The 16,221-nt window shown below is 37.3% G+C and overlaps 1 protein-coding gene across 4 annotated transcripts in view; it reads left to right on the top strand.

Moving 5' to 3' along the window:
* jupb (junction plakoglobin b) overlaps window positions 1–16,221 on the top strand; it is a 104,856-nt gene that overhangs the window by 77,239 nt on the left and 11,396 nt on the right. For all 4 annotated transcript variants that reach the window (XM_079878644.1, XM_079878642.1, XM_079878643.1 and 1 more), the window contains exons 6-9: window positions 3,943–4,144; window positions 4,256–4,400; window positions 6,164–6,267; window positions 11,147–11,485. In XM_079878644.1, coding sequence (XP_079734770.1) covers window positions 3,943–4,144; window positions 4,256–4,400; window positions 6,164–6,267; window positions 11,147–11,485 — 790 coding nt within the window. The remainder of the gene's footprint in view (window positions 1–3,942; window positions 4,145–4,255; window positions 4,401–6,163; window positions 6,268–11,146; window positions 11,486–16,221) is intronic.

Below are 16,221 nucleotides of genomic sequence, written 5' to 3'. Positions count from 1 at the left end.
TTTTTAAACCTGTTCAGCATAACTTTACAGGTGAGGAAACACAGGTAGGTAATTGGAGAGTTGAACGCTGGAGGAATACGAGAAGAACTTATATTGTATATTTCTATGGCATCGGTGAATGTAGAGTTAAGGAAAGTTATCATGAGCATTGTAATGTTATAAGCGGATGTCATAACTTACAGTAAGTCAGTAGACCGGGAAGATTTTAAAAGGATTGGTTCATTCATAAATCCGTAAGATCTTACCTTCATGCTGTGGAAATACAAACCGGAAGACAGAACACAATGAGCGCAGTGATGAAAGGGGGCGTGGCTACATAAGATTTATAGAAACAGTCATTGTTCTGAGACGTGCGCTTATGACTGCATATGCAGATGATTTGAGCGTTTAGAAACAAAATTGTTTCTAAAACAAGACCATTGTTGTCAGATTTCATTGGTGACTTCAAATATGAAATTAAATCGGAATCTTGGTGAACAGCTTTGGAGAATTTGATGTTTCCCCATTCATAGAGAATGAACTGAAATCGAAAGGCTGCTCGAGAGGCGTTTCAAAGATGGCCGCCGAGTGAAATAACTCGCCTTAAAGGGATTTTGACTATTTTAAAGGGTTTTTAATTTTCAAAATGAAAATTCTGTCAGTAATTACTCACCCTCATGTTGTTCCAACCCCGTCAGACCATCTTTCATCTTCGGAACACAAATTAAGATATTTTTAAGATATGGCCCAGAAAATGCATTAAAGACATTGAGTCTTTTCACGTAGTGTTTAAGCGTAGCGCGTCTGTGTTGCACGTCACCACGTAGGCTCACTATTGGCCGACGCTGGTCATGTGTGATACGTGGTGACGTGCAACACAGACGCGCTACGCTTAAACATTACGTGAAAAGACTCGAGGCCCAGAGAGAAGGAAATGAATAGTGGAATAAAGTCATTATTTTTGTTTGTTTTTGCGCGCAAAAAGTATTCTCGTCGCTTTATAAACTTAAGATTGAGCCACTGGAGTCACTTGGACTATATTAACGATGTCTTTAATGCATTTTCTGGGCCAGCAAGTTTCAGTCCCTTAGAAGCCTATGGAGCAGTGATCCAGCTCTCAGATTTAATCAAAAATATCTTAATTTGTGTTCCGAAGATGAACGAAGGTCTTACGGGGTTGGAACAACATGAGGGTGAGTAATTACTGACAGAATTTTCATTTTTGGGTGAACTAACCCTTTAACAGTATCATTAAATATCGACATACAAAGTATGGTTTTATGCAAAAAGATGTCAAATTATGAAACAAAGCCAGCTCAGAATATTAAATATCACCAAAGGCTAATAAACATCAAAAAAATGTATTCCCAGTCTTGGAAAAATGCAGATACTCTGTTCACTTATGTATTTCTAAGAGAAATAGTGAATGACAGACGCTTAGACGGTCTGATGCGTTTGTGTTTTAATTAGTCCCTTGACTGTTCATGGCCAGACAAATGTTTTGGTTGAATAGTGGCAAACGTTTGATGGACACTCACAGTTCCTAAGAGAACCTTAGACGGTCATCACCAAATCAGTGGTATCTAGCCTGGACTAGCATAGAGATTCATGCTAGTTTAAGCTGGTCTTTTCAGGAGGGAAGCCATAATCCTTCCATTCTGGGTCTGGTCAACCTGACAATTACTTTCCCAGTCGTGTTAGACTTGGTGTGCATGTTTAGCTCTCCTCCCATTGTGGTGCACATTAATTTGTGCTCATTTTATCTCCTTTATATTTTGTGAATAAGGCTTAGAGCTAACCTGCGGTGCATTCTGATGAACGCTGTGACTAAGCAATGCTAAAGCAGGACAATGTGTCCAGTTCCATCTCTATATAAGAAAACGTCCACTACTGTAATAGGGGCCATAGCAGAGCTGTATTTTAGAGATATATTTGGACTGTGATGGCAAATTTGCTCTGTCAGAAAGCCCATTTATAGCAGATGCTGAGATAATAGAGCAGAGCAGCATCTTTATGACCACACAACCAGGGCTGCTGTAACTTTGACACAGTATCAGCTTATTAAGTTACCCGGAGAGTCTCCTTGGTGCAGCCAGCCTGTATTGAAATGTCATGATCAAGGATGCCATGGTGAAAATTCCAGCGTGTAAGCACTGTAATAGAAGCCCAGATCTGTAAATGTGAGGTGTGTAATTTTTCTGATGTGAAAGCACTCTTTTCTCTTTCAGTTTAATATGCAGAGACAACTATAAGTAAGCCATTTGTAGGTTGATTTCTCTGAAAATGGTAAACTCTGTGATTCTGTAGCTGAAAACAATGTGTTTTTTTTTTAGTTGAGCATCCCGACATAGGCAACCAAACTGTCCGTTTTTCTTCTTCTGGTAGACAGGGTAGATGTTTGAGAAACGTAATTGATAAGAGTCTAATTTTGTGCAAAAATAAATGTACTATATGTACTAAATGTACTGTATTTTCATTCATTCATTCATTTTATTTTATTTGAGTGTCATGCACAGAATTTGTGCCCAGCCCACATGGGCTTATAAGACACTGACATTTCAAATGAAAAGCGGACCTTATACCATTATAGACAATATCATTACATCTTGGGATAGAGCGTTCTTTGCCTTAAAGTCCAAGCTTTCTCCACAGATGTTGCCACACTAAACCAGTCATTACTAAACAACCAGCCCAACATATCCCCTTCAGATAACCAAAATAAATCAGGATTCTTACATTGAATCTTTTCAAACAAAACATTTCTCAAATCATTATACAAAGGACAGTTAAACATAAAATGAAATTCATCCTCAACCAAACTCAAATCACAGACAGCACAAAGCCGGTCTTCCTCAGGAACCCCTTTATACCGACCCACTTCCACCTCCAAAGGCAGCACTCCTGCTCTGAGCTGTGCACACAGGGATCTCTGTCTCCTTTTCATGTTACAATTCACATAGGGCTCTGTGGAAAAGCAGACCTTGAACTGCACATAAATTCTCAGTTTAGGTTTATTTAACACTTCTAACTCCCACTGCTTTTTATAAATATCAAATAATGTTTCTTTTATAGTAGGTATTTTAAATTGTAAATTATTCTGAAACAAAATTTGAGAATTTACTTTATATGAGATCTCATGAACATCTTTAGTCCAGGGGTGCCCATTGGCTTTATCCCAGTTAAAGACTTTCCTGGTAAGGCTCACCAAACGATTCCACAATCTGATCACTTCAACCCTATAAGTACTATAATACTTCGCATTATTTATATATATATAAATGTGTGTGTGTGTGTAGTATCTCAAGTGAATGTTAAGGATTTTCAAGCTGGGGGTCCGTGGAAAATAATGTGGACAAGTGTATGAATGTGTGTATATATAGAGACACACACACGTTTACAAACTCTTATGTTAGATGTGATTAATCACGATTAATCGATTTGACAGCACAAAATTGAACAATAACAAAAAAAGCAAGAATGAAAATAGTTTAGTGAATATTTTATCGTATTGTATGATATTATATTAGAATATCAATAATAATATTTAATTTAGTAATATTTCCTTTTGAGAATACATTATTTTATTTATTTTGAATAAATAAATTATTATTATTAATATTATTATTTTAATAATAATAATTTGTATCTCTCCTTTCTTCCAACATTGGCTTGCGAAAATATAAACAATTAACTTAAATAATAGTAAATATTTTTCAGATAATATTTTAGTACAAATATTTAATATTTGTGCAGGGAATAATAATTTTAGGTTAAAAGTTTACATCTTTTTAAACCTTTTAATTTCACATTTGCTATTACACAAAATGTAAGTATGTCCGTATACATTAAAATCTGCAGCTGCTTTTATATTTTAGGAAGAGTGTCCCTCACATCATATTTGGTGGTTCTGGACATTACAATCTATTTGACCTATGTGTTGTAAATATTCTATTCGTTCTTCAGTTCCCCTATGGAGTCAGTGCTGTTCTATGCCATTACCACGTTACACAACCTGTTACTGCACCAGGAGGGAGCCAAGATGGCGGTGCGTTTGGCCGATGGACTGCAAAGGATGGTCCCCCTTCTGAAAAAGTCCAACCCAAAGTTCCTGGCCATCACCACAGACTGCCTGCAGCTGCTTTCTTACGGAAATCAGGAGAGCAAGGTGTGTGTCCATTACAGCGCCCCCTGTGGCCACACTGAGAATGCATTGCCTTAGGAATTGAGTTTGTAGAGTGTGTGTGTCTTAATCCATGTTGTTGTTCTCTCTTCACAGTTGATCATCCTGGCAAACGGTGGGCCAGAAAGTTTGGTGTTCATTATGAGAAACCACAACTATGAAAAGCTCCTATGGACCACCAGCAGAGTCCTGAAGGTGCTTTCAGTCTGTCCGAGCAACAAGCCGGCTATCGTTGACTCTGGTGAGTGTGTGTATGTGTGTGTGTTATGTTCTCGTTTTAACTATCTTTTGCTCTTTGTTTCACTTTTGTAATTTTTTTTATTCCTAGACCCTAGAGGAATATTATTATCTCTTTTCTTTCATTCCCGAGGACAGTTCTCTTGGGCATTTTGTATAATTCCCCTATAATATCGCAATCTCCATCTCATTTTTTTTGTATTTGGGGCTTTTTGCATCTTTTTTTCCCCCACTTCTTGATTAATGAATTTCCATGACTTTTCCATTCATTCCTGGTTATTAAAAGACATATTTATGAGATTGCTGGGGGCGATTTCCATTTGTTTGTCGTGTACCAATTCTGTGAATAAAAACATTTGAACAGTGAATTATTCACTACAGTTCAAAAGTTTGGGGTCGGTTTATTTATTAATGTATTTGAAAGAAGTCTCCTTTGCTCATCAAAGCTGCATTAATTTAATCAAAAATACAATAAAACATTAATATTGTCAAATTTTGTTACAATTTAAATGTTCTATTTTATAGTATTTTATAATGTAATTTATTACTGTGATGGTGAAGCTGTATTTTCAGCATCATTTCTCCAGTCTTCAGTGTCACATGATCCTTCAGAAATATGTTGGAAACAGTTGTGCCGCTTAATATTTTTGTGGAAACTGCAATACATTTTTTTTTCAGTATTCTATTATGAATAGAAAGTTCAAATGAACAGATTTATTTTAAATAGAAACCTTTTGTACTATTATATAAATCTAAATGTATTTATCTCAATTTTGATACATTGAATGCATCCTTGATGAATAAAAGTGTTTCTTTAAAAAAACTTTTGAATGGTATTTTTGTGCAAAAGCTCCAAAAAGACAAATGAGATTCGAATGCAAATCAATAGATGATTTGTCTTTCTGAGCTTCTGTGCACAGCTTGACCAGAAATTTACTTTCACTACGTAACTTTCTTTTTTATTACCATTCCATGATTTTTCTTGAAAAAACATTCAGATGTTTGTCATGTTTTTTATGATCTTGAGAGACAATTGCCAGAATTGTTGGGGAGAGTAGGGAAATGGGATCGGGACACATTACGAGCCCAACTTGAACCTGCGTCATCCACATGAGCACCATGCCTCAACATATCAGGAGCATGTGTGCAAACCACTATACTGCAGTCCCAGCAATACATGGTTTATATTTGATTCAGCCATTGAACTTAATTAAATTTTCCATTAAAACGAATATTACAGCTTTATGTTAAAACCCACCTTTGGCTTACTCTGCCTGTCAGTACATCTTCACAGCAGTCATGGATGTTACTTTATTAATTCTGACCTTTCAGCGAATTAATACTTAAATATACAACGGCAAAGGTTGTGGGAGTCAAATATCTCGCCCTATCGCGCCTGCCAGGGCTGATCTCATAAAAGTCTTTACAGTTATGGCGTGACTATGTCCTTTCCCATATGAAGCTTTGGCGCTCGTCTTGAGAAAGCGCTGAGGATCAGGTAGTTACAACACTGGATGAGAGGCAGTTTTCAAGGATGTCTCCTAATCTCCTTCCCTCTTTTTATCTTCCTAAGCCATGTGGCTTTTAGTTTATCTGCACCGACTCCAAAAGACATTTCTCTCCCCTTGGCAGACAATGGCTAATCCATGGAGAAATACAGCCTTCTTTTTAGAGCAGGTTGTGTAGCTGAATAGTTTTGTTCTTTTTTTTTGGGTGGTTAAGTCCGATAAATATGGACTCTAAACCCTTTTTCTCTCCATTTGGCAGGAGGTATGCAGGCCCTCGGCCAACATCTCACAGGTTCGAGTCAGCGTCTGACACAGAACTGCCTGTGGACTCTGAGGAATCTCTCTGATGCAGCAACCAAGCAGGTAATGGAGCTGTTCCACTCTGTAGATTGTGTGTTTGCTAGTGCTGCTTGTGTGACTTATTGAGAAGAGCTGCTTTTCAAAGCAACTGGAATTTTTGTCTGGTGGATCATGGATCAGGTGAAAAATCCCACAGATTTCCACTGAACAAGAGACCAAAGCCATATGGGACGAGAGTATTGGACAATTTGATTTGGGCTTGCAAGGAACCACCCATTATTAAGGGTTGGGTATCGTTTGAATTTGAGCAATTGCAATTCATCTAAACGATTCCAATTCATATAGGTTCCCAGTTTCGATCCCAGTAATGTAAAAACATTTAGTCAAACATTTATATCAAACATATTTATTCTGTGAACAAAAATCAGCAGTCTAAAGAACACTTACATTTTTCTATGGATTTAACAGCAAAAAACAACTGGACTAACTCATATACATTTAGAAAATTAATATTAAAGACAAGTAAACAGTGATAAAATAAGAACAAATGAACAAATTAGCAAATGCAACTGAATGAAGTTCAGGTACAGAAATGAAATGTAAAATAACTGCATAGTTTTCTATTTATAAATACAATGTAGATTCATTCTTATTAAAGTTACAAAAGTTATTAAGTCAAGATCAGGGAGTGATTTTCTTTTTCTTTTGTTCTTTGATTGATGTTAAAGGTCCCGTATTATGCCCCTTTTCACAAGATGTAAAATAAGTCTCTGATGTCCCCAGAGTGTGTATGTGAAGTTTCAGCTCAAAATACCCAACAGATCATTTTTTACAGCATGTTTAAATTGACATTTTTTGGGTCACAGAAAAACGCGCTGTTTTAGTGTGTGCCCTTTAAATGCAAATAAGCTGCTGCTGGACGACCCAGGGGGCGGAGCTTCATGAGCTCGCGCTCAGTCTGTCAGGACAATTTCATCTCACGGAAGGATGATAATATCAGAAACTCTCAGTAACGGTGTTCATTTCGAGTCGGACAATAATGCCTACAGAGTCAGAGTGCTGTATAGAGATGAAACAGGTATAGTTTAGTAGTTTAATTACGGTTATTATAACGTATTTGTCATCTGCTTGTATGTATCCATTATTTATTAATAGCCTAACAGTTACAAGTCTGCTGTCTGAATGATGATCAAACATATACTGATGAGTTTAATAAAGTTTATTGTACATCACACAAAAGATGAAGCGTCAGTTTTACTTCAGAAAATCACCATAAGAGCTGAGTAAACACAGTAAGTTATAAGAAGTGCGCAAGTACATAAACGAATTTCGGTAGAGTGGAGGAAGCATTCCTGTGGGCGGAGGTTAGTCAAAAAACGGTTCTAGTGACGTCATTAAAGAAGGAAGTAGAGGGATGTAGTCCAAACGAGCCGTTCACTGTAGTCGACTTCTGTTAAATAAAATATCTCGCTTGGCATTGAACTTTGAGCTTTATAATTTTACAGATATTATTTATGCTCTAACAGCAACATTACACACTAACTAAAGTTTGAAACATGGGATCACGAAGAACGGGACCTTTAATGACACGGGCTGCAGGGGGTTTATTAGGCTGCTGTCACTTTAAGACCTCATGCAGGATCCAATCAACTGTTACACATGCATTTACTCATGAAGTTTATGTTCACTTAAGACAAAACTGATTGTGTTTACAAGGATATTTTGACAATTGTGTGTGTATTTGTGCGTTCAAGCGCAAGAAGACGTGTACGAGAACTTAATTCAGTATCGCGCACTATATGGGAGGCGGTTCTCTGTGTGAAAGAAAATAGCGTGCTGCACGAGTGCAGAATTTTGTGTCTTCTTGCGCTTGAAAATGGTTTGAAATCACATTTTAATGCACACACATGAATCGATAAAACGGAATCGAAATTTCAATTTTATTACAAGTATCCGATTCCTGAATTGGAATCGATTTTCGATTCCCAACCTTACTCAGAATACCTTAGGAATTTTTGAGCAAAACCCAAGAAACAATTCAGATCATCTTATCAACGCTCAAGGGGAGAAAGGTGACGATTCTCTGGGCCCCTGGCTTCTGGGGGGGCCCCTCATTTTCAACCGAGAGGGATGATCCCACTCCCGTCCCAGATCGCGATTTCAGTCGAGGGGAGCTATTTCAATTATTTAAAAAAATATATCTGCTCTGTTATTGCTTTGAAGAATAACAGAATTGAGTTCATAATTACAGTGCTTTTTGAAAGGAAAAACTGTTTGTTTTTACCTTGTTACTGTATTTTTTTTTATAAAGTGAAGCAAAATTACCCCAAATATCCTGAAGAGAAAATCAGTCAATCAAGAATCTAGGCTGAATGTGAAATGTCTTTTAAAAACAGATAATTAGTATATTTGCCTACTAATGAAATAACAATAGCATCTCATTATACAGTATTGCATTCAATTATTAAATGTGCAAATGCTCCAAAGGATTTCAGCCCAGACAAAGCTTGAAAGCCACGAAACGGCTTTCATGTAGTCTGACGTTTTTTTTCCTCTGTACTTTCTAATGCTTTTATAGTTCAGGCGACTTGTGGTTTTTATAATTATTCCTCACCTCCGCACAATTTGTCCCTCATCACTGCTACTCAGAATTCAGTGGTCCAGAAAATACACAATTAATGATAAACAGGTTATCATTTTCGTCCTTATTATTAAATTCACAGAACAAAAACAACTATGAACAGACGCGTCCCCTTCTGCTCTTACGGAATGTGTCTTGAATTTAAATGTACGAATTTGAGCTCATGTCATTCCGGTGTCTGTCCGTCTAATCCTTCAAACACCGGCGTTCTTTCTTATCTCCTTCTTCCACTGCCTTTCCTCTTTCATTTGTTCCTTATCATGGTCATTATTTAATTTGTGATAATTAGCGGTTTGACTGTCTGATTCTTGAAATGTGTTTTTTTTTTTTTTTTATGTGAATCTTTTGTGCTGTTACTGTCACTGATCTTTTTTTATGCATGGAAAGGTGAATGTTACAGGAATATTCCAGGTTCAATACAGGTTAAACTCAATCCACAGCATTTGGGGCTTGATGGTGGTTGCCACAATATAATCCACTTGTCCCAAAAATCTGGGTTACAGTGATGCACTTACAGAAGAAATGGACCTGTACGCATTAAAATACTTACTGTTTAAATATTAGAACCCAAGATGTAACCAATATGTGTTAACATGATTTCTTTAGTGAAAAACATTTGTTACTAACCTTTTTTTGTGTAGTTATATCAAATATTACAACTTTGCTGACATGAATACACGATGGCATAAACCGTAAAACCTTAAAACAACTGTAAGAATGATGATTTAAAGCGTAACTCTCACCAAAATGCAACCTTAGGGTCTTTTTGTGAATCTACTTTCGTTTAAAAGCATAATTAGGATGGAAACGCCACTTTTAAGATTGACCGTATTTTCGTTTTCGGTCAAATTGCCTTTTGAATGGGAGTGCTTGGGGCACTACTTTGATAGCATCAAAATCGCTATTTTTAAAACACTAAGAAGGCTCGACACAACATGAAACTTTGCTCGAAGTATCACCAGGGGCTCTTCACATGAACTCGAGCATTGAGAACATTGTTTGTGTACACAGAGTTTACTAAAAAGAAAGATTTTGAACAACTCACTGTAGCTGTGTCCGCCGGCATTTTGACAGTCAAAAATGGAAAGCTCCTAAAGCTTAGTTCTATATAAATTCACGGATAATTTGTTGTTTTGTCGTTACTGAAAATCAATATTGACCTTGTATTTGAAAAAGGAAACAATACTACAATTCAGAGTCAGTTCATTCGCATTCGGAGATCGACTATTGACCGAAAACGAAAATACGGTCAATCTTAAAAGTGGCGTTTCCATCCTAATTATGCTTTTAAACGAAAGTTTGCCTCGGGTAGATTCACAAAAAGACCCTAGGTTGCATTTTGGCGAGAGTTAACGTCACACTTATACAGCTTTGCAGCTTAAATAATACATTTAACGTTTTAACGCAAGACTTATTAAAAGTGCTTTTAACATTCTATATAAAAATAACAAGGAGCACTTTTTTTCTTTTTTGGTCGATGGACCTTAACTTACACAACTGATCAAAAGTTTGGTCAGTAAGGAATTTAAAATAAAAAATAACAAAAGGAAATTAATAGTTTTATTCAGCAAGGACACATTAAATTTATCAAAAGTGAGAGTAAATTAACTAAATAATGTAAATAATGCTGTTCTATTCATCTCTAATAATGCTAATCTTTCTATTCATCACAGAATCCTGGAAAAAAAAATCACTTTTTCCACAAAAGTATTAAACAACACAACTGTTTTCAACATTGATAATAATAGGAAATGTTTTTTGAGCAGCAAATCAGCATATTAGAATGATTTCTGAAGGATCATGTGACACTGAAGACTGGAGTAATGTGTCACAGAAAACAATTGTAATAATTTTTTGAACCATTTTTGATGAAATAAGAGACTTTTTTCAAAAACATTACAAAAATCTTACTGACCATCCTCGAGTACAGTAGATTAAAGTACCTCTCTGGTTCATTAGGCATATCAAGCTCCAAATAAGCTAAAAAGGAAGCATAAGAGCATTATAAAGGTGGTTCATGCACTATATTCCAGGACTTCTGAAGCTTTTTGTGAGAAACAAACTGAATTTTAAGTTATTTTAATCACTTTAATCACCTTTCACTTTAATTGAAACATTAAATGTGTTCCCTTGGAGAATGAAAGTTGTGGGAGAAAGAAAATCCTATATATAAAATATATTAAAATAGAAAGAAGTAAATGCAGCCTTGGTGAGCATAAGAGACTTCCTTCAACAACATTCAAAATTCTTTGAATGGTGGTGTATTTAAATGTATTGAATTCTTGTTTCCTGTGGATACAGGAAGGTCTCGATGGTCTCCTGCATATCTTAGTGAGTCAGCTGGGCTCAGATGACGTGAACATGCTGACCTGCGCTACTGGCATCCTGTCAAACCTCACCTGCAACAACGCGCGCAACAAAGCCCTGGTCACTCAGAGCGGCGGGGTGGAGTCCCTGATTCACGCCGTGCTTCGAGCCGGAGAGAAAGAGGACGTGGCCGAGCCGGCCGTCTGTGCCCTGCGTCACCTCACGAGCCGTCACCCTGACGCAGAGCTGGCCCAGAATGCAGTGCGTCTGCATTACGGCATCCCCGCCATCACCAAGCTCTTGGGTCAGCCGCACTATTGGCCTGTGGTGAAGGTCTGTATGTGTGTGTGTGTGTGTGTGTGTCTGAATTGCTGCCAATTTGAAAGCCCTCTCTGGCGTTTGAATTGAAAGGTCAGGTTTGAATCATCTGGGTGCAGAGCTTGCGTGGCTTTGATGTGGAAGAATGCTGAGACTTGCCTCTCTTGTTAAGCTGATTTGGTGCCGGATCTTAGTCATTGAGCGGCACTCCTACGCTCCTCCGGGGCTTCAGCGTAATTTTGAGGACACTAGCCGGAACAATAAAAGAGCCCTCAAGCATCATATGCAAGGAATCGCTGCCATACATGGACTGAAAGCAGCAAAGCCTTGTATCAGGATGCCAGGGTAAAATGCCAGTGTTTCATGTTAGAAGTGTAATGATAACACTTTACAATAAGGTTCATTTTTTTAAACATTAATGTATTAACTAACATGAACTAACCATGAGCAATACATTTGCTACTGTTTTTGTTCATCTTTGTTAACGTTAGTTAATAAAAATACAGCCGTTCATTGCTTGTTCATGTTAGTTCACACAGTGCATTTACTAATGTTAACAAGATTTTAATAAAGTATTAGTAAATGGTGAAATTAACAAAGATTAACAAATGCTGTATAAGCGCAGTTCATTATTAGTTAATGTTAACTAATGTAGTTAACTAATGTTGTTAACTAATAAACCTTATTGTAAAGTGTAATTATATAGAATGACATGAACGTGAGTAAATGATGACAAAATAAAAAGATAGATAGCGTTTTTTTGATCAGGAGTCATCAATTTTCACTTATTTATGGCAACAGTTGAACTTAATGCAAATATTATAGCTCATCCAATCAATTTGGGGCGAGACTCTTTGTATTGTGATACACCGTCCAAAAGTTGGGTTGGTACGTTTTTTTGTTAATAAAATATTCATATTATTCAGCAAGGATGCATTCAATGAAACAAAAGTGAAAACAAACACATTTATAATGTTATTAAATATTTCTATTTCAAACAAATGCTGTTCTTTTCATCACAGAATCCTGAATAATAAGAAATGTTTCTTGAGCAGCAAATGAATGATTTTTGAATGATCATGTGACACTGAAGACATCACAGGATGTTGTTTTTCTTAACTCAAAAAAACCTTACTGACACTAAACTTTTCCCCTCCATATTTGAATATGTAAAAAAAAAAACTTCCTTAACTTCCATGAAAATGAAAAAGTCAGTCAGTTTTCCTTTGCATTTCTAAAATTAACCTCATGATTATATATCTTGTCAATGTCTCCATGCTAGTCAAAGCCCTTGAAGCTTTGGCGAATCAGAAGGTCGCAGCGAGTGTAATTGTCTGTCCTCGGCTCTCTGATTTGTGATGGGCCGGACTCTTGATTGTGTCTCTGTGAGCTCGGGCTCCCGGCACGCATGATCTCTCGCTTAATCGTATCAGACCGTTGGAGCAGAAACCTGTGTGTGTGTGTGTGTGTGTGTGTGTGTGTGTGTGTGTGTGCTGTGATCTGTTAAGCACGTGTGTATCGATCCAGAAGAACGACAGTGCCAGGCTTTTATTTTAACTCACAGTCTGCATGCAGAAATTCCTAAAAAAGTCAGCCTGGCTGAATAGGAAGTCTATAACGTGTTTACATTGATTTATTTTACTCAGATGTTTTGTGTTGCTATCCGCTGTGGTGTACTCAGTGATTTGTTTCTGTATATGATGAGCTTACCAACATCACACTGCCACGTTTTCACATTTTCACTGCCATTTGCTTTTTTAAAACGTATAGGCATTAATATATTCTGCAAACAAAAGTGTCCAATAAGATTAAAAAGATGAAGTGAGAAGTATTGGGCTGCTAATGTAATCTCAACTGGCCTGTGTAAAAACCAAACCACTTTTATTTATTAGACTACTGATGTTAGCATTTGATGCTATCATTTTAAACACTTTTCAAAAGTACTATTCATTTCTTTTAACCTGTTAAACATTTTGGGCCCTATCTTGCACCCAGCGCAATTGACTTTGTACACGCATGTATCATTCCTATTTTGCACCCGACGCACAGCGGACTTTTCCCTTCACAGACGCACGTCGGTAAATTAGGGAATGAACTTGCACTCCCTGGGGCGGTTCAGCGAAAAGAGGGAGCATGTTCCGGCGCAAACGTTCCCTGGTGCTATTTTGCAGTTTCAGAAAAAAATTCCGCCACATACCAGGAAAAACCTAGTCTAAAGTCAGTGGCGTGTTTTCAGTGGCGTAAATTTTAAGGGCGCATGCTTGGCCATAATGTAGCGTGTACACAACGCGCATACACTTTGCTTCTCTCATCTACACAGACACAGCATGAAGATGTGAAAAAAATAGGCATAAATCTAGCTCACACATTTACCCAAATTATTATATGCCTGTTTAACCGAAGCTAATTTGGGTGGGTTTCTCCCATCCCCAGTGTCACTTCTCTGTCTTTTACGGCCCTGACGAGAACGTCGGTCTCCTCGGCTGTGAACCGCTCCTGGCGTGCGCCTGGCAAATCCGCCGTTATAATAGCAATCCGCCATGGAACAAGCACGCCTGCTTTTAAGGGGAATGTGAGATGTCACTCTGGTTTATTTCACGTTACGCCAGAACCACACCTGTGAGTAATGTAGCTTAGAGCCCTGCACGGGCCTCAAATTTAGGCCCGAGCCCGGCCCTGGCCCGAGACGCTCAGGCCCTAGCCCGACCCGTGTCCGACAGCTCATCAGAATGATCAGCCCGAGCCCGACCAGAGCCCCTTTTTTTTTTTTTTTTTTTTTTTTTCTCATTACACAGCGGCAGCCTGCCCTATTTGCAGCCATTAAAATAGCTCAGTTTTGTTAGTTATGTTTCTTTGTTAGTTATGTAAATTAATGTTTCTTTTCATTTCTTTATTAGGTTAATTTAGACAAATGTTTGGAGCATTTTTTTTTTTAAATGACGACCAAGCAAACCGAGCCGACAGCAAGTAAAACATGTTTGATCAATTGAGCCTCTCAAATCAATGCTATAATACTTTACTTGTCTACAATAAAATCAATAGATATAAAAAACTTCAAGCATATCACACAGACAGTTAGTTTAATAAATGTTTATTTATTAAACCACAGTGAGTAAATTTTTTTTTTGAAATACTGAGGCAGGCTCAGGCTGCTCGCAACAGCGCTTGCAAACGAAATGAGCAATAGCCTATTAAATTAAATAAATTAAAAACAAACTTGCAGATTATCTTACCTCAAAAATGCACCACAGAACATGGCCATTCTTTTTTTTCCAGTGGTTTCCAACAGTTAAACGAAAACAAAGTCCAATCAAACGAAAAACATCAGAGGTTTCCAACAGTTAAACGAAAATAAAGTCCAATCAAACGAAAAGTTAGAACAGTCTCTAACAGAGCATCGTGGAGAAAAAGAATAGCTAAGCATCCACAGTGGAAGGTTTTAACCCAGTCCTCCTTTCTTCTATCACGAATTCTTCTCACGCACGCGATTTTTCTCTTAAAGCTCCAATATGTAGGAATTTTGTAATAAAATTTCCAAAAATAACTTGCACAGGGTGATATATTTCCTCCAGTTGTGTACTTACAATATCTCAAAAGTCTCCAAAGATTTTTTATTTCAGAGAAATTCCGATTTTAAATAACTGGCCGTCCCGGAAAAGAAATGTCGCGCCTCAGTGACGCAATCCTTTTTCCGGTGTGGACCATGTGATAGGATATTCCACCACACCGGAATTTTTTTTTTTTTTTTTTTACAACAACTTTCTTGAGGTTTTTTTCTTATCACAATAAACAATAAAGACGTCTGACAAAGAATAAAAAAAAAAAGAATAAAATAAAAAATATGACCCACCACACCGGAATATCGCATGGTCAAATGCGGAAGTGGTGGTTAAAGCGTTATAGCCATAGACTGTATGGTTATAGCTGTTATGGATCACGATTACTCTTTGGCGAGTATTGAAGTGCCAACAAAACGAAAGCGTCCATATTCTGATACACGCAGACTGTGTGACAAACGAAGGAATAAAACCTGGATAAATATCGGCAGGCGTTTTCGAGATGGAGAGAGCTGCGCGAATCTTGGACTTGACAGAGACTCTCTCGCGAGTGTATTGAGACAGGTAAGACATGCAACTGTCAATAATAGCACTTATAAACAAAGTTATATTGCTCTTTGTACTTTGGTAAGGCTTTTTATCACGTGTGGTGACCGAGATTATGGCAGTACAATTAAATACAATCGGATATGATGTTAAAAATATATATTTAGTCATTACTTGCAAATGTTCGTTCAAATTTACTTTTAGATATTGGTTTGAACACGTTAAACAACACGGCATTAACCATAAAAACGTAAAACTGCACAACATTAACCCAACAAATCATTTGACAAATAGCTGTATGTTGTAACGGGATAATATAGCATAACATTTCACATTCCTTGCAGTTCATTAATTATGATAACATAAAATAATACGATCAGACATACAGGTAATACAAAAACGAATAAATTACCTCATCCGTGATCATGATTCATTAATTCCATGTAGATATATCGCTAGATGGTGAAAACGCATTAAAAACGACATCTCCCATCGTCACCTCCTTCATAGCGTCATCAAGCTTCGCCTTTGTTATTGTTGGAAACTGCGCCCTCTTGTGGTCAAATACCAAAGTCACATACTGGAGCTTTAATATTCTCCATTATTTGCACATGAGGTGAATCGTGGGTCGCGCTGACGGGAAACCTT

This window comes from Squalius cephalus (genome assembly GCF_949319135.1).
Source record: "Squalius cephalus genome assembly, chromosome: 8".
In the NCBI taxonomy this organism is placed as follows: Eukaryota; Metazoa; Chordata; class Actinopteri; order Cypriniformes; family Leuciscidae; genus Squalius; species Squalius cephalus.
The sequence above is the reverse complement of the archived record's forward strand: the minus strand, read 5'-3'. Positions and strand labels throughout refer to the sequence as shown.